We start from the raw sequence: 26,726 nt of genomic DNA on the forward strand, positions 1-26,726 counted from the left end.
TATGCAAACAACGCACATATTAAACAGGCAAATTACGCAAAACATCACTTCACAAACTTGTTGGGAAGGTAGAGGGAAAAAAAAAAAAAAAACTATAAGAAATTGCTCTCTGAATCTTCCTGGATACTGAAGGGGCTTTTAGTAAAATGACCTTCGAATCAATGGTTAGACCTGCACAAGAGTGTGACATTAACACCACTATATGTAGGTAGGTTAAGAACACACTGCTAAAGATGAAAAGTAGAAATTGCCCTGATGGATGAGAAAATTGTGATCAACAACACTCAGTGGCGTCCAGGACGTGCGGGCTTGTACCCACTACTGTGGAAGCTAGTAGTCCTTGAATTCAAAGATTTAAATGCTGGAGGTTACTGTTGCCAATGATATCTAGGCATTTAGTCACAGAAATATTAAGTAAGTTTGCAAGCACTATTATAAGAATTGCAAACTGCACTCTGACATTGCAAAAAACTGGTGTACAAAACACAATCTAAAGGTTAGTCCTATGAAAACTGTCCTTGTACCGTTCACAAGGGAGCATATCCAGGGCATGTACTTGAATCTTAAGCTCTTCAATAAAATTCTATAAGTGGAGGAGGCAGTGAAGAACCTGGGGTAACACTGGATGTGAGACTAACATGGACCCTTCACATAAAAAAAATATAAGTTTCAAGGCAAATGGTGCCCTCACCTGCATTCTTAGAAGAGCCTGTGCTAAAAACTGTTGTAAGTTCCAGACGCATGTAGTGAATATACTCCTCTGTAATAACACACATGATAATCCAGAATGAAATTTTCACTCTGCAGCAGAGTGTGTGCTAATATGAAACTTCCTCGCACATTACAACTGTGTGCCGGAACGAGACTCAAATTAGGGACCTTGGCCTTTTGTGGGCAAGTGCTCTAACAACGAGCTACCCAAGCACAACTCATGACTTGATCTCACAGCTTGAATTCTGCTAGTACCTTGTATCCTACCCTCCAGATTTCACAAAAGATCTCCTGAAAACCATGCAGAACTAGCACTCCTGGAAGAAAGGATATTGCGGAGACATGGCTTAGCCACAGCCTGGGGGATGTTTCCAGGATGAGATTTTCACTCTGCAGCGGAGTGTGCAATGATATGAAACTTCCTGGCACACTAAAACTGTGTGCAGGACAGAGTTGAACTTGGGACTTAGTATCCTTTTTTGGGTGGAAAAGATTTGATAGACTTGTCTATCGAATTAGTATACATTTCATGAATTTAGTAGGGCCTGAATCCATTCTGTGTTATTCTGTAGAGTTTTCGGCTAGACTAATAAGTGTCATATGTTGAAGACCTGTTTTTATGAAACAGTGTGGAAACTTTGGAAGGTGCTTTTACATACTCCAATTTGACATTACAAAATATTCTGGACTTTGGAGATGTATTATTTGACATTGATTCAAATTCCCCAGGCAGGCCATGTATCAGTATGAAAAAAGGTCAGGCTTCATACCACTGCTGCAACTTGCTCCCACAGGTGGCACTGCTGTCATGGCCATGTTATGTGACCCCATCCACTGACATGTCAAGTGTCTGTAAATACGTAACCCTGCAGTTCTTTCTATTCTCTGAAGCCTTTGACATAAGCTACTGATAGTAGAGTAACTGAATTTGCCTGTGTTTAGGTTTCTTGATTTAGATCACTTCCTGGACAGTTTGTGCACACTTACAATGACTTTCGCTATGCTTTGAACTTTGCTTCTAGCTACATGTTGGCTCCATGAACTCTGCCACCACTGACCACAGGAACAACCTATTTGTTCCACCAATCTCAATTTCACCATTAGTATGGGTTATCATAAACTGTGTTCTACCTATGCCAAGCAGAACAGAAAAGTGGCTACAAGGATTTTCTTGGCGTATAGCTATTCACTGTAACAAATGGATCCCGTGTTTCTACAGTTGAGGCAGCAGCAGCAGTTGTAGCTGCAACAGCAACAACAACTGCAGCATCAACAGCAAGAAAAGCAGTGGGAATTCTAATAGCAACAGCAGGAATTGCTGTTAAAACTACTGCAAAACCAACAGGTCTGCAGATGCATCATCATCATCATCATCATCATCATCATCATCATCATCATCATCATCATCATCATCATCATCATCATCACACTTCCCTTGCTAGTTCACCTGTTTTGATAAGCAACTGAGAGTTGGGAGAAGTTGGGAGGATTATTTATGTCATTTGTTCTTCACTGCAAGGCAAGTCACATAACTGACCCTAGACATCAGAGTGCACTCTTGTCGTCTTCTAGTAATAAATTGTTCGAAGAGATGCAAAAAGTAAGCCCATTTCCGAATCCCAGTGGTTCGAACTTCTCAGATGTTTGTGGCTTGCTGACTGACTACCATGGTCACCAAAGTCACATAGGTACAACTAGGCTCAAATTAAATGTGTGTGTTAAGCAATGTAAGCAAACATATGCAGCAAGGATTGCTGACTTACAAGGCTTAAAACACAAGCGTTATTTTTCATATAAACAGGACATTGTATGTGAAATCATTAATCTATAATATTATTAGATGTCTAACTCCTGATGAAGTTCTTGGGAAGGTTTTAGTCATTTTACCCAACTCCTAGTCACATGCTAAGAATTGCCAATGCTAATAAAGTAACATCATCAGTACAAGCTATGTATCATGATACTTGTCGACTTTCTTAGCAGTAGCAGTAGTACCTGTCGTATTCTACAATCAACTGACAACAGTCAATCAACGTTACCATCTAATTTACAGAGCACCTTATTGCCTGGTAGTCTGACGAAGCAGGATTCAGTAATTAGAGCAATAATTAACAGTTCACTGCCCTCATCTTTGACAGACACACACAAATGCAAGTGCTTTACTCGCCACCAGCATGTACCAAAGTGAGTGGAAGCTCATATAAAAGTTCCTAGAGTACCAGAAAAGTCAGTGCAATTAAATCACGTTCAGACTGCTCCCCTCCCAAAGGCATTAATGACATCACTAGCTGTTCTGTGACGTTATCTGCTTTATATGCCACAAACCAGGACATCTAGCAAGTGTCTGCCAAGGCCGGCAGGCAATAACAACAACTGCTAGTGCACTGCATGCTACCCTGCCAGTGCGGATAGCAGCAGAAGATGAGATACAAAAGATCATGTTGAAGTTGGAAATTAATGGAGCAACATGAGGATTCCAGCTGGACATGGGAGCCACCATTTCTCTGATTAATGTGAACACCTATGGCCGAGTGCATCAACCTTGATCAAACACATAGATACCAAAGGTCCCATGATTACAGCTAAAAGTAAGCTGCATTTAAAATGTCTCTGCTGTACACCAACATTATTCACCAGTCCACAAACCATAGTCAGCCAACCGTGCAACTGACCATAGTTAACTCTTTATTGTAATGGAAGGTGCCCTGGAGACGCAAAGATGTTAATAGAGATATGAATCTGCACATGGCCACATATATACACACTTTTCTAGACAGCACTCATCACTGGCACATGCTCTCACTTATGTGAACAAGTGGAACTGTGTTTATACCTCACTACTAGTCTGTTCATTTGTATCCGGTGAAATGAAAACAAAAGAACAAAAAAGTTTTCAAAGTATGAAATTGATGTACTTCTCAAATTGGTTGGTGTGAATGCATCAGTTCTTAAAAATAAAAGAACTGATGGCTGCTGCACAAAAAAATGTATAGTGTCTCGTTTTAGTCAGTATTTTTCATCCATGAACCATTGACCTTGCCGTTGGTGGGGAGGCTTGCGTGCCTCAATGATACAGATAGCCATACGGTAAGTACAACCACATCGGAGGGATATCTGTTGAGAGGCCCGACAAACGTGTGGTTCCTGAAGAGGGGCAGCAGCCTTTTCAGTAGTTGCAGAGGCAACAGTCTGGATGATTGACTGATCTGACCTTGTAACACTAACCAAAACAGCCTTGCTGTTCTGGTACTGCAAACGGCTGAAAGCAAGGGAAAACTTCAGCCTTAATTTTCCCCGAGGGCATGCAGCTTTACTGTATAGAGTAGCATGGAGAGCTGCATCAAACCAGTCTCAGGACTGAAGAAAACAGCAGCAGCAACAACAACAACAACAACAACAACCACCCCATCAGTTCAAATACCTGTCATATTTAAAGTTATCAAAAAAAAAATCATCAAAATACATCAAATATATGCTAATTAACAAATTTAACAGTCATTGTTATGCAAAAGGCATGCCTCCTCACTTCTAGCTATATACTGCTTACAAAAATCCAGTTTTCATTCCAAACAATAATTCTTAATGACTGATCTTATAAAAGATTGTTAATCAATACTGTACAATTAAAATAATTTTTTTCTCTCTTTTTTTATTCTTTGCTTCGCGTAAATGATCACAGAACATGCACCTTTGTTTAAAAATTTCCACCTGTACTCGAACCATGGTCTACCACACAGCCAGCAAGCCCACTACCACAGAGCCACACTGCTTGTCAGAAAAAATTATTCTACCATACTAAACATGGTCAGAAAACTTAGGAGTTGATTTTCTTTAGAATTTTTGAGAGTTGCATTGGACTGCTTCGGGAGAGGTATATTTGGGTTTTGGACTTCACGTACAGCAAACATAGAAATTCTTCTTGTCAAAGAAAATCAGACAATGTTGTCACGTGTGGAAGCACAATTTAATTCTACTCCTGGTCAGTTTCATTCATAAATTAATAAACGTTTGGGTACATCTTACACATATGGTATATGGTGCTCAAAATCTCTCTTAGTACATCAAAAGATGCTGGAATATTATTATTATTATTATTATTATTATTATTATTATTATTATTATTATAAGCTCATAAAATCCACGTTATCTAGTGAAAACCGGACGTGAGCCATGATCAAATTTAATTGCGGTGAACGCTCTTGTTTAAGTTTGATCGAGGTCGGTGCACCAGAATTTTGCGTTGAACAGGGTTAAATGTCAACTTTACCATAGGTAATTTTTAATCGAGGTTGGTGCACTATGCTGATACTGGCACATCAACTCCCCACTGCAGCAGTATCCTCAGCGCAAAATTGACAGTCAAGCCTGTTGCAGAATTGTGTTGAAGTCCAACCTATGTTTTAAAAAGTCACCCAGCAAGTAAACCTGTCGGTAGTCTCCTGGATGACATCATTTTTGACTTTAGACACTTTTGCATGCTTTGGTTTCCAAATTCAAGACACAGTGAATCTAGTTTCAATTGTGATGCCATTCAAAGAACATGATACATTACGTGTGCAATGTAAGCAAGTTATTTGAACCTACAATAGGTTTTGACCAGGTTTCCAAGCCCGTGTATCATCAAAGCAGTCAGCAGTGCCCAAGTTTTGTAGAGCATGTCGAGTGCCTTTAGCCATAGGATCAAGTTAAAGTGGAACTAGTCAGACTACAAAGTATGGGAGTAATATCCCCAGTATTGCATAGCCATTGGGCAACACTGATAGTAACAGTTAAGGGGCCACATGGATCAATTAGAATTTCTGGCAATTTTAAGTTTACCATTCACACTCAAGCTAATGCAGATCTGTATCAAATTCTTGGGCCAAAGGAAATGTTGACAAAATTGGCTGTGGCTATAATTTTCCTAAAATATGTCTCGCTATCACTCATTTTTAGTTACCTGTAAATGATCATCCATAACAGGTTTTAGTGATTAATGTGCAATTTGGCATGTATCATTATAACACAACACTCTTGGGGTCACGCGCACTCCCGCAATATTTCGGATATCTTTAACAACTCATCCAAGGTACCCCAATACTGTTAATTATTTATATGTCTTGTTAATTACATTGGTCATATGGGAGCATCACCTGCAAAATCACACACACACACACACACACACAAACACACACACACACACACACAATCAGTAGCTTACCATCTCATAAGAATCTCAAAGAACTGCTGTCATTCCTGGATAAATATAACTATTAGAGGAGGGTTGGGTTGTTGTGGAGGAGGAGACCAGACAGCGAGGTCATCAGTCTCATCGGATTAGGGAAGGACGGAGAAGGAAGTCGGCCGTGTCCTTTCAAAGGAACCATCCCGGCATTTGCCTGGAGCGATTTAGGGAAATCACGGAAAACCTGTATCAGAAAGGCTGGATGCAGGATTGATAACTATTAGATGAAACTTATTCCCAACACAGGTTAGATTTCCTACCCACTCAATCAACTGCATAAAAAAGGAGTTAAATTCATTTGGTCAGAGGCATGCCAGAGAGCTTTCTTGCAACTTAAAAAATGCCTTATTGGTCTCTTGTTTAGAATCATTCAATCCAGGCAAATACTTAACAACAGCCAATGATGCCTCAGACTGTGGCATTGCTTAGTGCTGTCCCACTGATTTTTTTTTATCTAAAACTTCAAATGTGGCACTGCAAAATTATTCACAAATCGAGAAAGGTGCATTGGCTATCATGTATGATGTCAAGAAGTTCCATGTATCTCTTTATGTTACTGAAGTTTACCTATTCACAGAGCACAAGCCCCTCATTTTGTTATTTGGTTCCCTGCTTGAAACTTTTCAATGATACGGCATAGAGGCTGCAATGATGGGCATTGTTTCCTAACAGTTATAACTACAAGCTTTGTAGCAGGCCCAATACACTGCATTTAAACACAGAAGCACTTTCCCACTTTCTGTGTGATCCAGATACAAAGTTTCACAGGCGTGAAGTGCTGTGTTTTGCCATAGACACCAGTTAGCAATAAACACATCCTTGACAAATTCCCAATTACAAAATGCAAAGTAGCAACAGAAACGTGACACGATCTGCTGCTTTGCAGGGTGTTGTCTGCTGTGCAGTAGGGTTAGTTGCAGTGTCTGCCAAGGAGCACTGATCCGGCATGGCGCACACATTTTTCATTACTCAACCAGCTTAATGCAACTGACTGATGGTGTCTTATTATTAACCTTGGACAAATCTCAATGTCAGGTGGAAATTCTGTCCCTGCACATTGAAGTTTCTCCATATTGCACACTGGGGAATGTACAGAACGAAGGCAATAGCACGGCATCATGTGTACTGAGCCAACGTTCACACAATCAGAGAACATAATGGCTGGAACTGCCAGGTTCTTCTTCACTATCAATCAGCTCTGGCATAGTGTTTCAACCCTCAGCTATGCCCTGACCAACACCGGCAAAGAGAACCTAATGATTTCCCTGGACGATTGTGAGAACCAATGTGGTTGCCAGTTGTAGATGCCCTCGCTAACTTTCCATATGTGGCACGACTGGCTAATACCACCTCTATGGTTACCATCCGTGCCATCTCCATCATATATGCAATGGAGGGGGCACCTTACAACTTTGTTCCAACTCAAGCATCTGTGTTTCAGGATTTCTGCAAATGCAACACTATTGAGCACCTGACCACTGGCCCTATCCATCCAGCATTCTATCCAGAAGCTGAGTTGAGTGTTACAACCTTCAAAATGCTGATGTACAAGATAATGATGACAGCCGACTCTGGGGAAGCATTCAAAAGCTTCCTTGCAAATGTACTGGCCCATCCTTGTAAATGTCCCCCTCAGCAGCTGATGGAATGACTTGTGCAATCAAAGCTGTGACAATCGTCCACAACAGGCTGCTTGCCACCACTGCAACTACCGTCCTCATTTTTGGCACCAATAGTGATTAGCTCTGACCACCGATGAGAGCCAATGGGGCTGTAATCACTTCCAACTTCTATGCCACTTCAGTCTCCCACAACACTAGAAACACCCTCCATGAGCATTCTTGGTCTGGGGTGCCCACAGAGTAAGAACAGTTATCCCCATTTGAACCAAGGCTAGCATCCACTCCCCTGCAGGAAAGGCCCAGCGATGCTAGAAAGCGTCGATCAACTGGCAATACCACAGGCAGTGCCCACATACAAACCACCCAATAATGTCAAGGGCATCCTTTGGGAACCTTGGCAGTGATTCCAGTACCTCTCTCTCCTATTCCTTGATAGGTTCTGGCCCTATGTGCCAGTTAAAGTAGGGAGGGAGTGGAAAATGTTTAGTGTCAAACAGTGATTCAGATTCCCCACCAAGCCTTAGTATTCATATGGAGGAAAGATCAGAGATAATCAGGTAGGAGCACCGTAAGTGCATGCCTGAAACATGAGGCATTCATGCGGCTACAGTGCAAGAGTGAGCAAGCGTGAATACACTTCGCATTCTTTGGCGGAAGTTGTTGAAGATCATTTATGTTGCCTCAGCAAACGACTGCAGAGCGAGTGATTTTCCACAGCCACATAGAGGGAACAGCCAATTAAGCCCTTGTTCATGGCCACACACGTCACACATTTGCATTCACTTGCACAGACTGTGATTTTGCAGTGCACGCATGCACAATGTGCTTTGCTTGCCAATAGAGTTGGGAAAAATTTATTTGAATGACAGATGATGAATAATGAATACAGACAAAAATTATTATTCCCAAATAACAAATATTACTCAAAACGTTATTCACTTGAATGAATAAAAACATTTATTTGCCAACTGTGAATTTAAAAAAAAGTTATTAATAAAAGATAAATCTGAAATCCAATGACATTTATTGCTCCAATTTTTGTCATTAATTAAACAACAACTGAGAAATCATCAATTCTGGTGCAGTTTTTGGCAAATAATCCATTGCGATTCCATGTTAGCTTCACTTTCCAAATCACAATCAAAATAAAATTTTCTTTTTATATAATAACTTCATTCGAAACTCGCAGCGTGATTTCTTCAACATTTCTGTGGCTATTATATGGCTGTAGTTTGTTGTAGGCCACCCTTGGTAATGGACAGAACCACTGGTGAATTATTTATTTTTAAATTGTGGGTAAGACATTGTTGCCATAACTGCAAGTGATGTAGAATGGTGAAAAACATCTTCCTAACATCTCTCGACACTTTCTCAATTAAAAAAGCTCCCAGTGTGCTGCAACATTATGAACTCTTATGTAATCAAACCCACCATCACTTCTGAAAGTTTTGAATCTCTACACTTTGTGTAACTTTACAGGCACATGTTGGATTGAAAAATTATTCCAGATTCTAATGGAAAGTTTACACAGACTTAACCCTAAAACACCTTCAGATGACACTGGACATCCAGCAGGATTCCGCAAACATTTTACAAGTTCTTTAGATTGAAAGTCTGTTGATGTTAAGTTGTTAGCAATTGAGTTCTTACTTTGTCCATTCATTTTGTAGCACTACAAGCATGAGTGAATTGCGTAATTAAGACCCACATATCCAATAGTGTTAGTAATCTTGGTACAATGGAGCAAGGTGTTGCAGATTGAGGGTTTTTGTTGACTGCATTCTCAACTTTGGCTACTTATATAGATTACATCTGCATGTTAGCAGGAGGATGGGAGAAGTATTGGCAAGTGCACAGTAACTTGAATTGGGCCACATTGGTAGCATAACTGGTGAGACCATTCACCTGTGAAGAACTTTTGTGTTGCATTTGTTACACTGTATAACAAGTAAAGCTGTGCTCATCTCAAAAGCTAGTTTCAACACTGCAGTGCTTTACTAGGCAGGGTGGTGCACACTTAACTTCCTCCCACATCTGAACTGACTTATACAGCAAGTTAAAGGGGGACCTAAAGTTCAACGTGTACCATAAAACACAGTGCAGCTTGACTTGGCAATTTTCTCATTGTTGGAAATGAAAAAAGCAATAAGCAACAGAAAAAAGTATAGGCCAATGTGAGACCAAACACAAAATTTTAGCTTTGTAGTTTGTAACTGAGCCATCGAGGCTCATTTATGTACAGTCCATTAATAACTTATTTATCAAACTGAAACTGCACTCAGCCAATGGAAGAAACACTAAGCACTCAAACTGCACTCAGCCAATAGAAGAAACACTAGGCAAAGAATTCGGTATAAGAGGTAAACAAGGAGAATAAAGTGGCATTCTACGTTATTCATTATTAAAGTACAAATTATTCAGTTGTGAGTAAATCTGTTTGACTTATCTACTTATTCAAATAATTATTTGGATAGAAATTTGGATAATGCCAACCTCTGCTTACCACTACACCTAGTGCTTCCTTCCTCTTTCCATTCACTACAGTCTAATATCACAAATTTTAAAAAGTCCTATCAGTTCATTTGCTCGATTTACTTGTGAGAAGCTACAATACAGCTGGACTGAAGTCTTTTTGTTAATTACAAACAAAGTTGACGATTATAATCTGTTGTCACACTCTTCAACATATTTTTTTTTCATTTGGTCTGGCCAAAAAAAGTCTATGTTAGTGCGATTTTAGCAGCAGACTGAATGTGAGCATTATTTCATCAACTATTCGATTTTACAGTTCCACATCTAAATGACATTCAGTAACATTCAATATTCGATTGTTTTACATGACCACACTCGGTCATTGTGGAACAGATGGTGAATCTCAGGTGTACAGCATACATTTTCGCATAGAAAATATAGAAAACTGACAACTAAAAAGGATTTCCAATTTTACAGTCATTCCAACATTTGCTGGGCCCATTAGTGTTGCTACATTGTGACAGAGTCTATGTTTCGTTAGTTGCGTGGCAGGGCCACTCACCTGTTGCCCAGCACTCAGTGCGCACCATGTGATACAGAGTGAAGAAATTGACAGGCACTTGTTTCCACAACATGCACCAAGCGAGTGATGGGTAGCGAGCACAGCTCATGCAGTTATACCATGCAGATGCAGGACTCTAACTCAGGCTTCATACCATGGTCGTAGCTCACTCCTACGGAGTGCACCACTGTAGGCAAATCACTTGGCCCATCTACTAACGCGACTGTGTCTGTAAATACTGCGATCCCACTTGTCCAACAGTTCTCGCTACTTTCTGAAGTGTTCAACGAATCACTGATAATAGAGTGATTGGCCTTGCCTGTGTTTACATTTTTTTTTAAATTTAGATCACTTCCTGGACTGTTTGTGTGTGCTTAGGATGACTTCCATTATGATTTGTACTTTCCTTCTGGTTAGCTGTTCACTCTCCGTTTGTTCCACTGGTCTCTGCATCATCGCCAGTGTGAGAGATCAAACCTGTATTCTGCCTATTACGAGTAGTATAGAAAAGGAGACACTGTTCTGGATGCCTTTGTTTGACATCTGTGGTAATAATTAGTCTCTACAGACATACATAATGACTATTTTTTCTCGATTTTCAAAAACTGTGATACAATTTTATGTTATGACTCCCAAATATGATGATAACATTCCTGTTCAGATCTGAAACCAACACATTAAAAAGAAATATCTAGTTCACTACTTGAACAAACAACATTTCTGAATAAATATGCTAAAACCAGGGGCACACTTGTGTTGAAGCAAATCGTTCAGTGACTTGGGGAAGTAAGTGGTAAAATTGATGCACTGCTGAAGGAAAAGCTTTTAAGTCTAAGGATAACAATGTCTTTTTGATTATCACCCCTTCAAAGTTTTACAGTTCTGGAGCCATACAGAAAATCGAAACCTACTTTGATCAAACTATTATTTTCTATTTCTTTCAGTAAATGTCATTACTGTAACTTCTTTCTGCTGTTCAACTACTCATATGTAACCATTTAAATATCTACAGATGACTTACATGAGGCAAGAGATGCAAGAGGGCATCACCACACAGTGTTCCAATGGCCAGTGCAACAAGAAACTGAAGCATCTGCTGGTAAAATGCGCGTTCCATGAAGGGAATTACAGCAACACCAAGCAGGCCACACAGACTTACGACAATAACACTTGCAACAGCACAGAGCCATACTGAAAACAAAATATTTATGATCACACACCTTTATACTTACTACATTTACTTGTGTTATATAAGAGAGGTCTCTTTCAAGTAATATGTACTTACTCAAGTAAATTATACTTACTACACAATGTTCCATATCACAGAATAAACTACAGAACTGTGGAAGTTAAAAAATGTGAAAATGAAACAGTTTTCCTTCTTAAAAATTTAATTCTTATATTTCATCTACTACTATCATTCAATAAACTTTCAGAGTTAAAAATTCTATAGCAAATCCATGGAGTTACAAATGTGCATATGTAAACAAGGCCAAAATCCTGTCAATGTGGTTGAATTTTATACACAATTTTAGGAAAAAATTACAATTGGCAAACAGAATAGCCATAATGAACAAAACCTGTGACAATGCATTGAACAGTGTAGCAGTAACAAGCAAGTAAGACTGCAGCGGGATGAAGTACACATATAGCGCAAACAGCGCACTCTCGTGTGAGAATGGGAAGAGCACTGAGATACCTAGGTTATTCGTCAAAGAGCCACCAGACAAAGCAGAAACATAAAAGTAAGTGGCCACATTCCTCACTGAAACCCAAGTGTGCAGTATTGATATGCAAGTTAATCCTAACAAGGCAGAACACTGGTCCAAGGAAATGAGCTTGTCATACTGAGGATGTTTCAGCTCTGTTATTATCTGCCATCTGCACTGAGAGTTCAACATTGTCTGTTGTGGACTGAACTGGTAATGCGCAGTTATATTACAACATACAGATTAAGGGATGCCTCGTTCGCTTCTTACTGGCCCCAGACTACACCTTTTGACACTGCAGATTACACAAAGTTCCAAAAACTCTTCCACATCAGTCTTCAATACAATACAAAAAGTTCAAAATGTACCAATACCACGCCAGTGTCCCCAAATGCCCCAAGCACAGTCAAAAGCGTGTTACAATTTTATTTCACAAATATGAGGGCAAGGATGAAATTTCATGGTTTGGCACAAGATTGTGTTGATATGAATGAAATTTTGTTGTTGTTATAGTGCTTCATGTGTAGTAACTTGAATCAAGTGTCAATTTGATATGTGTAACAGCTTTAGTTATACGGCTTTTCAAAGAGAGAGAGAGAGAGAGAGAGAGAGAGAGAGAGAGAGAGAGAGAGAGAGAGAGAGAGAGAGAGAGAGAGAGAGTGTTGTGCCGACTTAACATATTTTTTATTTTGTGCAGTTTATCATGAATAGAAATCATCCACAATTGGGGAACTGTTACACAAAGTCTAGAGCTTTAGTTTTTATGCTTACGGAACTGTGGCTGAAAGCAAATTTTCTGTATTTCTTTTCAAGATTATCCAGCTGAAATTTCCAAAAATAGAAACTACAAATGAAAAAGCTGATAAAACTCACAATGGGGAAATGGATGAAGGACCATTAAACGTGTGCAAAGCAAATGCTACCATAGGCACATCAGAAGAAACGATATGATACATTTCATAAGAATAATTAGCTACGAAAAACATTTATCCAAAGCTCTTGTCACACTTTTTGAATACTGCCCAAATGAATATGCAACAGAAAGTTTTCAGAAGGGTTCTCTGTTACTGCGAACTTACTGTGAATGAAATGTGAGTCCACCATTTCCAACCAGAAACAAAGCAGTATTCAATGCAATGAATATTTGCTGATTGTTCTGCACCAGTTCAGTCAGCATTAATGAAGTTATGTCCAATATTTTCTGAAAGTGAAAGCATTTTTTTTATTGAAATGGCGAATACTATGTTCGTTTTAGTTTTTTAGACCAACTGGGTGAGAAAAGTATTTGAGAAGCTATGTAGATTGCCAAAGAAGAAGAACTGCCACCTTTAGGGCAGTACAAGTGTCCACAAAGGCTCTTTGGAAAAATGGGTGATTAGAGGTATGAATTGTAGGAACGGTCACACAAACCACATGAGTTGAAACCCTCAGTCATACATCTATTCCCACATTTACGGAAATTTGAACATGGGAAAGGTTTTTGAGTACAATGAAATGGCAGTAATAACTGGGTATTTTGTAGACCTCCAAAATCCACTTTTCCAGGGTACATCACATTACTGCGGCACTGACTGTGCAGTCAGAGAGGTTTGTATGAAGCTGACAGTAGCACAGCTGGACAGGTCTCGGCGAATGAACCTGATGAAGTGTGTCCCACAACACCACATTTCCATAGTCTTTCCCAGCTCCTTAGGTACCCAATGCAATTCATGAGGCAATCCGTGCCAAGAAGTGCATGGCACCTGGGAAAGATATGTCGTGAACAGAGCCTCAGTGTACTGGATGACTTCCCTGAGTAATTAGCCTTACACCAGCATTGACCCTTTAAGAATAATAGGAGAACAGACTGTGACTCATACAGGAAAGGCCTAAATTCACATGCATCTGAAGTTGAAACTTCTATAAGAAACCCAATAGGTCATGAAGAAATGGCAGTTGAAGTGACATTTGCCATTATGACCTCATATTTAAAAAATTGTCCAATCACCAAGAAGTGCACAAACAAACAGGAATGTACCTTGGTGGATCACTAATCTTGAATTGCAAAGGAAGCATGTAAGAAAACTGTTAAACATCGCAGGAAGGAAAGGATAATTGGCAAAATATTGGGAGGCCCTTTCCAAATATTTCTGGCCATATTTCAAGAAGCAAGAGAGGGATCAGTCAGAGTCCTCTGCACACAGCTTAGAGTCAGTCTAGCAGCTGGAGTCATTCCTGTGCTTGGAGGATGGTGAAGGTTGTTTTCCATCCAAGGCCTGGGAGAAGTGATCATATCAAAGTTAAAGACTTGAAACCAATCAGTCTCTCCTCCTTTCTTATAAAAAGATTATAGAAACTGGTTATGTGCACATTAGTGAAAAGAAGTTAACTGAGGCTCCTCTACACAAAAATCAACCTGTAATTAACTAGGAAAGCCATGCAAAAAAGCACTTCACCAAGTTGTCAGGAGGGTGGAAAAAGCTCTATAATTTCAGGAAATTTCTCTTTGCATCTTCCTGGATATTGACGGCATTTTTGGCTATAGGACCTTAGATTCCAAGGTTTGAGCTGTAGAAGAGCATAGCATGAAGAAAACTATATGTGGGTAGATTCAGAACATAGTGCGAAAGATAAAAAGTAGAAACCATTACGATGGATGTGAAAATGGTGATCAATGCCACATGAGGATGTCTGGAAAGTGAGGTTTTGTTCCCACTAGTGTGGAACCTAGTGGTGAACAAATTCATCAATGCGTTAATGCTTCAAGTTACTTTTGCCAAGGATAAGTAAATTATTTAGTCATAGTAATACATGGCAAATTTGCAAGTATCATTAGAACAATGATATAATGCACTCTGAACACTGTGAAAAATTGGTTTATGAAACAGGATCTAAAAGTTCGTCCCAGGAAAACTATTGTAGTACCATTCACGAGAGAGAATACTACTGAGGATGCGGAGCATACACTGGACATGTGCTGGAAACTTAAGGTCTTCCACAAAATTCTACCAACAGAGGGTGCAATGAAGCACCTAGAGGTAACAATGGGTGTGAGGCTAACATGGACTTCCAAGGGCCTCTGGTAAAAATTGTGATCTAAGTCCCAGGAGAATGTACTTGTCTGTAATAACACATATGATAATTTATGGTGCTACAGTATAGTGGAATAAAGTACAGCAGAAAGTGGTTACTAAGGAGCTTGGTGAGATGCAGAGATTGGTCTGCCTAGCTACAAGAGACAGGATTAGCAGTGGATCCACTGCTGCTGCGATGGGGGACATCTTTGAGTACAAGGGAGGCAGCAGCATGGCTGGGGAAATGCAAACTTACTATACAATAACTTCCAGCTGCTTCAATACAGCTTTCAATGTAACTGTTGGAAGTACGGAACAGTGAGCTACAATACCATTCAGGAAACAGTCTTTTTTGTAGGCAGGTTGAAAATAGATGAAGATGCTGGGATTGGAGTATATAGGGTGCAGTTTCTCTAGGGAAACCAGCTACAGTCCAGGTGGACATATTTGTAATCAGAATGTGTGTGGTGGAGAATCTACATAGTGCTGAAAGGATTGTAGTTTCTTCATTCATTCAGACAGCCATGTGGCTCTGAAATTCCTATCAACCCCTTCAATGAGATCAAAGATCATTGCTGAATACCATGAATCCCTCGAGGCTAGAGGAAAGCAACAGCATAAACCTGCTGTGGGTCCTTTGTCAATTAAGAATTAGTGGTAACGAAAAAGCTGATAGGCTGACCATTACAGAAATGAGGACTCCACTTGTTGCACTGTAGCATGTTTCAACCATCCTTAAGGTGATGGTAAAATCAAAACTAGGTAGATGGATCAGGAGGCAGCACACAGAATTTTGGGCTAAGATCCTAAAATAAAAATATGGAAAGCCAATCGTAATGAAACCATGTTTTAAGAAGTTCTGCTGTCATAGGCTTGAACAGTAGGTAATATAAACACATGGTAGGACTAATGTCTGGCCACAGAAACACTGACACATAATGGGTATAAGGAAGAAGCTGTTACATACAAACTATGTGGTATGGGAAATGGAATTGCATCACATTTAACCTTCCAGTGAAAAGCACAAGAGGCCAAAAGGCACAAAATATGTGGGTCATTAATTCTGAATAATCTGGACCCTAGAGCAGAACACCTTATGCTCATTCCTCCACAACCTCAATAGCTCCTCCACCCAGCATGCCACCTTCCTATATGTCGATCTTCTCTTCTCAGCTGGCTCCACCCAGACTTAGGTCCACATCAAACCAACTGTACCAACACTTTGACAGCGGCCACCCCTTCCAGACCAAAATGTCCGTCCCATACAGCCTGGCGACCTGTGGTAGATGCACCTGCAGTTGTGACAAACCCCTCGCCCAGTATGCTGAAGGCCTCACAAAGGCCTCTGCAGGCACGCAATAACCTCCAGACCTAATTCACAACCAGATCTCCCATGCCATATTCTCACACACACCAATCCTCACATCCATCCCAAGAACCAACCACAAATAAGTTCTCCCCCCCCCCCCCCCCCCCCTTGTCATCCAGTACCACCCCCAGGACTTTGATTACCTACCATCATGCCCTGAAATGAGGGACTTCTACCCAAGATATTTCCAACCCCACCCAAAGTGGTGTTCTGCCACCCATCCAACCTCACAATATCCATCACCATCCCTATGGTGCTCCCACCCCCAAACCCACTGCCACAGGAATCATACTCCTGAGGAAGACTCAGATGCAAGATCTTCCCAATCCACTTACCCAGCAACACCTACTCCAGACCCATTATAGGCTTATCCTACTACATCAGAAGCCAGGCCAAAAGCAGCCATGTTATATACTAGCTCTGCTGCAACCACTGCACAGCATTTTACATTGGTATAACAACCAACCAACTGTCAATTAGAATGAATGGCCACTGCCAAAGCACAACATGTAAGATCCCAATGGTTGCTTCACAATGCATGTCATCTGGATCCTCCCCCCCCACCACCACCACCAGCTTTTCTGAACAACACAGATGGGAGCCATCCTTACAGCACATCCTTTGCACTCACAACCTTCCTGTCCTAAAGCTAAAGTAACTCGCTGACCCCTCTCTCTCCCCTTCCATCCAGCCAATAGTGTGTGTGTGTGTGTGTGTGTGTGTGTGTGTGTGTGTGTGTGTGTACACCATCCCCTGCCCTAGTACCACCACCTAGTTTGTATCCCCAAATCAGCTAATTGTGTGATGTTATCTCAAGCCCTAGTCTATGAAATTGGGTGCCCAGCCACCTGCCACCTGCCTCCTCTACCTGCATCCCTAGCTAGCCAACAGATAGCTCCCCCCTCACTCACGAGTCGCTTGATGCCCCCCCCCCCCCCCCCTGTCCTCACCTTTCTCCATCCCTCACCCCATCACCAAATCTCACCCCACACCCCCACCTCACAACAGTACACTCCCTGTGCACCAGATAAGAGCTGTCAGTCGACTGAGCACAATGTAGGGAGACAGGTAGGTGTGTGTGTGTGTGTGTGTGTGTGTGTGTGTGTGTGTGTGTGTGTGTGTGTGTGTGTGTGTGTTCCTATAAGCTTAAGCTTGAAACAGAAATGAAAGCTAGCCGAGCTCTGTGCCTTTTGTTTGTGAACCTATCAATGACAAAGCACTTCCGCCTTTTCATGAGTCGTCTCCGTTATTCCTAAACAATTCATAATTCTCAACCAGAACTTTCCGTACATTATTATAGATTGTGTCTAAAAAGAGACTGTGTCTTCAAGAGTATTGACCGGCTTTACTAGAATGACAAGGAGAGAACGTGCACAATAAACTTAGTATCAGTGCAGACGACAGGGGCTAAAGAGCACTATAGTCTCTGTAATTAAATCAAATCAATCAATCCTAAATCCTGGGTTTCCCCAATCTATCGTGGGAGTAACCTCCCCTCTCCTCTCCTTTCCTTTCCTTTCCTTTCCTTTCCTTTCCTTTCCTTTCCTTTCCTTTCCTTTCCTTTTCAACCTTCCCCAATCAATCCTTCTTTCTTACCTAAGGAAAGAACAGACAAATTCTGAAAACTTTCTATCAGCAAAATTAGGTATTTTACCTGCTGAAGTTAAGTAATGGCCAGTCATTTTGCCACCTCCAATTTAACAACTTTCTAAATTGGATTTTCCTTTTGATGCATTAAATATTGTCCGATTTCCAGCTTGGTGCAAACCTTTCAATCTGGTGTCACTACAGCAGCCTGAAATTCCACTTCATTGCTCATCTACCGAACAATTTAATTACGGAACAAGTGGATCTGATTTGGAAGCAGGAAGCCGAGTGGATACTAGTGTGGATCTTTCTACTTGAGAAAATTCTAACACGGCCAATAAAAAGTTAACTTGAACTCTTCCAGTAATTAACCAACAATGCCAACAATTAGACTGTCAAGGTGGTTGACTAGCAGATCTATACCAATTCATTCCTACATGTAATAGTTGCTGAAAGGCTGACACTTTGTTAACTTTTCAATAGTAGGATGGTCTCAACTTACTGAACTTCTGCTCACAAATATGGTTAATTGCCTTGCACGCATTTACAAAACCCAAGCAGGTAAACTTGGCCTACAATTTTATCTGCTCTTTTGCAATGCCTTCAAGTTAACTTTTTCTTGTAGTTGTAAAACAGTGGTGAATGACTGAATTCTGTTATTTCCTATGGAATCACATCCTCACTGCCACCTAAGTGGACTGCATCTCCTGCACTTTATCACAAAGCTGTGCACAGTTGTATCACAGTCCAGTTCTGGAAAACTTTTTTCATTTTCAGATTTGTACCTACTCACTCAAAACAATCCTGTTATTTAGGACTGATCTCATTGCTACTGATAAATAATATATGTTTTCCTTTCAAGGTTCTTGTGCCACAAATTTTTACTGATTAGAGAAATGGCTATCCAAATGCTTCTTTCTGTGATTTTTCAGAAAATTTTCCTAGTTTCAGCCAGCAGGTGGCTAAGTTCTCTTTTTTTTTTTTCTCTCTCTGTCACTGTTGAAGAGCAGCAACAAAGAATTATCTTCTCCGAGATACCAGCCTTTAGGTAATCTTGAAATATGAAGTATTATCCAATATACCTGAGAACTGTAAACAATCGCACAATTTGTAATTCTCAGTCGGTCATTCTGACAAGTGTTATCGTATGTTGAAACTTCCTAACTAATTACAACTTTTTGCTACATGAGGACTCATACTCAGAACCTTGCTTTTTGCTGGAAATGCTCTTGTGGACAGCAAGACATAGCCTGTGGAAGGAATAGTTATAGTTTTGAACCTCAGTGCAGCAGATAGTTCCAATCTGCCAGGAAGTTTCAAAACAGTGCACAATCCAGTGCAAAGTAAGAGTGTCACTGCACCTAAGAAATTTCTCTGCAATATTATTGCTTCAGAAGTGCTAGTCTCATGCTAGTGTGGAACACAGTTTTAATCAGCCAGGTGTACACACTGCTGCTGAGTGATAGACCCACTCACGATTTTAGTAACTCTTTCATAACCTTTCACAAACCACATTTACTTTTCAGGAACTTTACACATTAACATGCAATGCCTAATTTTAATGGAAAAGTGTTTCTAGACTGTACTACTGAATGAAGCCTATTCAATGAAGACATCATTCAGGCTAGATACAAAAACAATGAAGCTGCTGCAGTTGCTAAAATTTCACTGATGAAACCTGCTCAAGTCATCAGCTGAGTAACAATGTTTTCTTGAAACAAGATTCCAACAATGTTCTTACTCATCATCTTTAGGCAAGGATAATTAGTATGAAACTCGTTAAAATGTTACTGCTACATGGTACTGTTACTTGAATGAAAACCCAAGACTTCATTGGATTAAACACTGAACATCCTTCAAAAACACATTAACAGGTTTTTACGCAAGTTCTGTTTATTTACTACTTAGGTCCTCTATGAGAGTGAGAAACCTAGCCAAATTATAGCCTTTTCAATGATTAAAAATAAAATCGGATTCTAAATAATTTAATAACATTATATTTAAACAATGACATATGCATATCACTTGATAAGTGAAATTATAAATGAAGCCTAAGTCTGTCATTACAATACTGAATTTATGGGAGCTGGTATGGAACACTAAGGCACACTAATGTACCTTTCAAACTAATTTCACGTCCTGTACTGTTGGTGGAAAGTTCTGTCAGCGTTGGTACATAAATGCAACCATTATCTTGTTCATACTGTGATTTTGCTACAAAACTGTATAGGAGGACAGGGCAGTATTCATTAAATGTGTTCACAGTAACACTAGAATTTGTAGCACTGCTGGTAGAAAGTAGGTCTGCTTCTCTTATGCACTGTAACAAAAGAAGACAATGGTTGTTGTGTAAACACACAAATAAATAAAATAGTATGCTAAAACATGAAGTGACTTGTCTTTAATTTCAATTTTACCTCTGTTTTCACACCATTTTGTACTTTTGTAGGCTGATCAGCAACTAATGCAGTTCCTAGAGAATAAGCAGAGACAATGTCAATTAATAAATTATATTGAACATCTAACACAGGTTAAATCTTATATATATATCTGCTTGTGTCTGTGTATGTGCGGATGGATATATGTGTGTGTGTGTGTGTGTGTGTGTGTGTGTGTGTGTGTGTGTGTGTGTGTGTGTGCGCGCTACGTTCTATATAGGAGCAACAACAAAGAACTGAACTCACAATAAAGAGAAATTTTTACAGTTAAAACTATTTTTAATTTTTATGTTTAAACCAAACAAAGCAATGTGTTCATTTTATATTTCCAGAGTCACTGATAGTGAACAGAGAGAAACTTGATTCCAAATAGCAAAAGAGTAAATAATTTCATGTGCTTACCAGCCTTGTTTTTTGTGTTGGAACCGGTTTCATTGTTGTTGGCAAGCTGTTGAAGCTTTCCTACATTCAACATGCGAAGAAAGCCTTCCAACGATATATTCTCTCCATCACCATACTCGGCAAAAATTTTTTTAATATGGTACAAGTTATTACCATCCAAATCCATTTTATGTGCATCTGTGCCTTTTACAGAACTCACGTGAACAGCATGTGACACAGATGCAGCACACAAAAGGCAAACAGTAGCTATCACTTTGACCATTTTTCCTATCAAAAGTTGAGACAACCTACAACATAATTAAGTAAATAATAATTATTTTCAGTAACAGTATAACTAAATTTACTGAAATGCTCAAACATAATTAGGCCAACTTACATTTAGTAGAATTTACTTAAACTGATAAACAAATCTCAAAACACAATGTTTCTGATACAAAAATACATTGTTCTAATTAATCAGCTGCTCAAGACTCTTTCCAATGCAAGATAATTTTCAATAATGCTACAGTAATTGCTAGGGAGTGTACTGCCCTTTCCTTGTTTTAGGAGTATTAGAATTTCTTCCTGCCACAATTCGAGGTAGTGTCCATAAGTCAAAATTCTACCGAAAACAGCAAGGAGGTGCTTCCGATTAAGAGATGAAACACTGCAGCAAATCTGCCTGACCAGGGCAGTCAGAACATAGGACTTCTGTTGGCTTAGCTGGTAATTTCACAAAAGTGTTTTGACACTGTTTTGGATCATCTCTCTGGCTGGAAATTGGGGTGCCATTTTTCACTACTGAAGTGAATGGACATTCACTGTATCTCAGATATGATCTTTGTACATTTCCGTATGCAGACTGATGAAACTAAACTATTTATTCATCACAGGAACTTGGTCCACAAGCTCGTCTTCCACTCCTTGAAAATATTAACTTAGGGAGTTGCTACCTGAAACGCTACTAGGTTTCCAGCAGACAGATTAAATCCTAATCCTCACAAGGATGCTTGGCTATCTCTAAATGCAATTTGACAATATGTGTTCCACCAAAAAGTTGGCTGTCTGCTAAAATGGCCATCAGATCTTGTTATGTTGTATTAGTGTCTATGTGTATAGCCTCAGCCATGTGGTCCCCACATTTCAGTGTGCTGTAACAGTGTTCCATCACAGCTAGCTGGTTGTCAGCATTCATTTAGCCTTACTGAGCATCTATTTTAGTGGTTGTCGTTTAGATACCACTCTCTCTGGTAAATGGGTTAATATAGAAAGTGATTTCTATAATTTACCTCATTCGTCACTTCTCTTAAAAGCATCACCTTTAGGTATTGGAGAGCATATTGAGAGGTCAGTGGCAGAAATCTTCCCTGTTATAGCACTACAACATGTCATTTTACTTACATTTAGGAAATTCCAAGTTTTCTGATAGAAACAAATGCTCAAGTGACTTGACACTGGAGCAGCCCCATAGCACATACTCCCTATTGGCTTCATCAAAGGAAGAAATTTTGTAGGACTTCTTGAGCAAAATCTGTAAGGACTGGACAGTCAATATGTTTGTGAAGGGGTACAAAGACACAGCACACTGTTGTTGCAAGTGTTAGAATAAACACAATTCCAGCTCTCCATCCTTACACAGTGCTCTTAGTCTCTTAATGTGATCAAGTCTGAGGGCTTTAAAACATTCTCTTGCATACATGTATAGACAGGTTTTTCTTGTAACAAGATATTACACTCATCCATAAGAATCCTGTAACCATTCAGATTTTGTTTAAGCATGAGTGTCATCTTCCAGATACATTTATCCTTCCCTTTTTCTCATTCTCATGGCACTGACCCTGCAACAAGAGAGGAAGGAGTGAGCACAACCCACTGTTACTAATGTCTGTACATCAACATTTCCATAACCTACACTGAATATTGTCTGCATTTTCAGATCTTGTGTTTTTTGTTCTACTTTCTTGGTCTTTGATTTACTTTGGTTGCAGCTTTACCCTTCTGTGGCGGGATATTTAGCGAAGTCCACAAATTGTAGTTCTCATTAACAATATGTCAGTATTTTGACCTTGCCTTGAAAGGCTGCAAGAATATTCTGCACTTTAATCTGCACAGTATAGCATGTCTCCCAAAAGTGGCACTACTCTTCCTGTAGGGGGCCAGGAAATGTCAGTGCCAAGGTGGGTCATATTCATAATGCCACCTTCACTTTGCTGTATGGTGTCATCAGGTCAACTGATTGTCCACAATGCAATTGCAATTTGTCCCACTCAGCTTCCCATTTCAATGGGGAAATTGTCACTGCATTGCAAATCAATGGTGACTTGTCACTAAGCAATGTATGGTAATGCAGAAGGGCATTACAAGAACTCAGAGGCAGAGAAGAGTGTACCCTGTCCTGTGTCAAGGACAAGTAAGTATCCCAACAATAAGAGCACCTGAACAACACTGAATGCTGGAACAGGCGACAGCAGACATGTCAATCAATACAAAGAACTTTTTTTTCGCCCATGGATGGAGGAAAGGAGAGGGGGGAGGGGAGTGGGCGGGGGGGGGGGGGGGGGGGGAGGGCAGTGCCAGTAGTATTTTAACCTCTGAGACAGCCTGGTCTAGCTAGGGCCAGTGAGGTGGGGTTGTAAGGACAAACTGAGTACCATGTTATGCCTGTGGGCTGAGAAAGCAGTTACATTAATAAGTTGGTGTTAACAGGAAGATTTGAGGAGTGAGAACAGAACCTACCACTCCTTACAGAGCCTACCATTCCACCTTGAGCCCTTCTCTACTGAGGTAGTCATTTCTGTGTAGGCTATATCCACTTAGCATGGTATCATCAGTTTAAAATGTTTTATCTATACATTCAATCAAATACTGATTTTTTTGTGCTTTATGGTGCAAAACTGCTAAAGTCATAAGTATCCATATCATAACATAAGAAAAAACAAGTACTAAATAAAAAACCTGAGGTGAAAAAGGCAAAAATTCCAACCAAGCAACTTTAAAAGAGAAGCAGCTAAGGACAAGGACTTCCCCAGGGAAAATTTCTCAAATCATCTCTGAGATGGGGGAGGTCTCCACAGGGAGGATCAAATTTGCTTCACCATGCCTCTGCAACAAACAAGACCACGCGATCGACAGAACACGTGTAATCCATTCAAAAACATCTGACAAAGTAGATGGCAAACATAGATGTAAAGTTAAACAGTTAAAAAATGGGCACCAGATCAGAAAGTGTCGCATCGTCAAGGGTAGAGCAGTAGGCACAGAGTAGGGCACAGTCACCACTTAATAAATGGCAGTGACTAAAATGACAGTGTCCTATAAGCAACCAGGCTAAAATGACAATGACATCCTCACAACGTGAGTGCCTTGAGGAAATTGATCACACTCCTGGGAGATGTTTAATGTCTCCGAATTTATTCCCATGGAGGGAAGACCATTGCTCACTCCAAAGTGATGCTAAATGCCAACAGACAGCAACAAGAAGATCATCTAAGGGGACAGTATGACTAATAGGCTGATGGATGAGAGTTGCAGCCTTTGCAGCAGCATCAGTAGCCCAGTTCCCTGGCACACTGACATGACCAGGAACACACAGGAACAACACACTGGCTCCCCCACAGTAAGCGAGTGGAGGCATTCCTGGAACTGTTGTACAAAAGGGTGGACTGAGTGCACTGCGCGAAGGCTCTGAACCACTGAGAGAATCTAAGCAGATGACAATTTTGAAGCCTGTATTGCCAGATGTACTGGGTGGACTGATAAAGGACATAGAGCTCTGCAATAAAAATCAAGCACTGATCAAGAAGCGAATATTGAAAAGGATCATCACCAACTACAAAGCCACACCCCATACCATCTTGGAACTGTGGTTGGTCTTGGAACTGTTGGTGTAGACAAAGACACTGTCCCCCCAGGCTCTGCGTGAAGTGCGAGAAAATCAAGGTGATAATCCATGCCAGGAGCAGTGTTTTTAGGAAACAAATGGAGCCTGAAATGAACACATAGCCCTGGCACGAAGACAGGGCAGTAAAGAGCTCACACCGATGGGAACATGGCAGGGAGCGCGAAGCAAAGCTGTCGAAGCACTAAACAAAAGCAAACACCGGGAGGCCTCAGGAAAAGATGGGCACAGCCCATACCGGCAGTCAAGGGAATCATCAAAACAGGGACCATCGGATGGGAGACCAGGCATAGAAGACAGACGGCTTCTGTAATGACATCTATAATCCAGTTCCGAATGGACAAGGGACCTGTATAAACAGAGGACGACGGTCCTATCTGGTCCCCATTAGGTACCGCATTGAGGGAGCAAGTGCAATGAGACGCCAGGTATGAGATGTGGGAAGACCAACATTTTCCTATCAAACGTGAGTCCCAAGAATTTTGTTGTGTCAACAAATGGGAGAAAGAATAGGCCAAGATGTAGGGACGTGGGAAGAAACTCCATGTGTGACCAAGTTCATACAGACAGTCTTGTCAGCAGAAGCCATTGTTGATGCTTCACGAGTAAGGATGTTCAAGACATCACTAAAGACGTCAATGAAGTAGACAGGTGCACTGAGGGCAGCAACAGACTGCAAAGTTATCAGAGAAAAGAGAGCCTGAGGTACCTGGCGGGACACAATGCGTTATAGGGTTAACAGCTATGGCAAATAAGAAGATCCTGAGCACAAAATCCTGAGGCACCACGTCCTCTTCAATAAAAGTGTCTGACAGAGCCGAGTCCATACATACCTTAAAACAATCATTTAAAAACTACTTGATAAAAAGGGGAAGGTGACCTCAGAGGCTCCACTCATACTTAATATGGAGGATACCCGTCCTCCAGAAGGTGTCATACGCCTCTTCCAAATCAAAAACACAGCCAAAGTTTGGCACTTTTACAAAAAATTGTTCATAATATAAGTTGACAAGGTGATGAGATGATCAATTGCAGAGTGGTGCCTCTGGAATCCAAGTTGGGCATTAGTGAGGAGATTCTGAGACTCGAGACAGCACACCACCCGATCATTAATCATACGTTCCATTACCTTACAGACGCTACTGGTGAGGGAAACTGGGCAGTAGCTGGAAGGAAGGTGTTTGTCCTTACCAGGCTTAGGTATGGGAATGACAATGGCCTCATGCCAGTGACTGTGAAATGTGCTATCTGTCCAAATGTGATTTATGTATAGAGGAGAAAGTGTAGGCCGTCAGGAAACCGGTGTTGCACCATCAGAGTGTGAACAGTATGTTTAAGCTCCCTCATAATAAAAGCAGTATTGTAACATTCATGATTCTGGGAGGACAAAGATATTGCCTTTGTCTCTGCCACCTGTTTCAGAGGGAGGAAAGCACGATGGTAGTGGGTGGATCTCTAAATGTCTGCAAAATATCAGCCCAAGGTGTTGGAAATATCAATGTCTACAATGACGTTCGCTATGGTCCTGAACCGGGGAATGAACTGTAGCTCACAAAAACCAACTGAGATTACTTCAAACAACAGAAGAGGGAGTAAAACTTAAAAGAGCTTTGGAAAGAAAGCCAACTAGCTTTCTTGATATCCCTAAAAATATGGCTACACTGCCCACATATCTGTTTATAATGGATACAGTTCACCAT

At 40.5% G+C, this 26,726-nt stretch overlaps 1 protein-coding gene across 6 annotated transcripts in view; it reads right to left on the bottom strand.

Annotated features, from left to right (window-relative positions):
• LOC126297790 (zinc transporter foi) overlaps nucleotides 1–26,726 on the bottom strand; it is a 176,720-nt gene that overhangs the window by 86,719 nt on the left and 63,275 nt on the right. For all 6 annotated transcript variants that reach the window (XM_049988992.1, XM_049988994.1, XM_049988993.1 and 3 more), the window contains 4 exons: nucleotides 21,150–21,436; nucleotides 20,727–20,782; nucleotides 20,428–20,629; nucleotides 11,613–11,782 (listed from right to left, as the gene is read on the bottom strand). In XM_049988992.1, coding sequence (XP_049844949.1) covers nucleotides 11,613–11,782; nucleotides 20,428–20,629; nucleotides 20,727–20,782; nucleotides 21,150–21,411 — 690 coding nt within the window. In that variant the 5' untranslated portion in view covers nucleotides 21,412–21,436. The remainder of the gene's footprint in view (nucleotides 1–11,612; nucleotides 11,783–20,427; nucleotides 20,630–20,726; nucleotides 20,783–21,149; nucleotides 21,437–26,726) is intronic.

This window comes from Schistocerca gregaria, chromosome X, assembly GCF_023897955.1.
Source record: "Schistocerca gregaria isolate iqSchGreg1 chromosome X, iqSchGreg1.2, whole genome shotgun sequence".
In the NCBI taxonomy this organism is placed as follows: domain Eukaryota; kingdom Metazoa; phylum Arthropoda; class Insecta; order Orthoptera; family Acrididae; genus Schistocerca; species Schistocerca gregaria.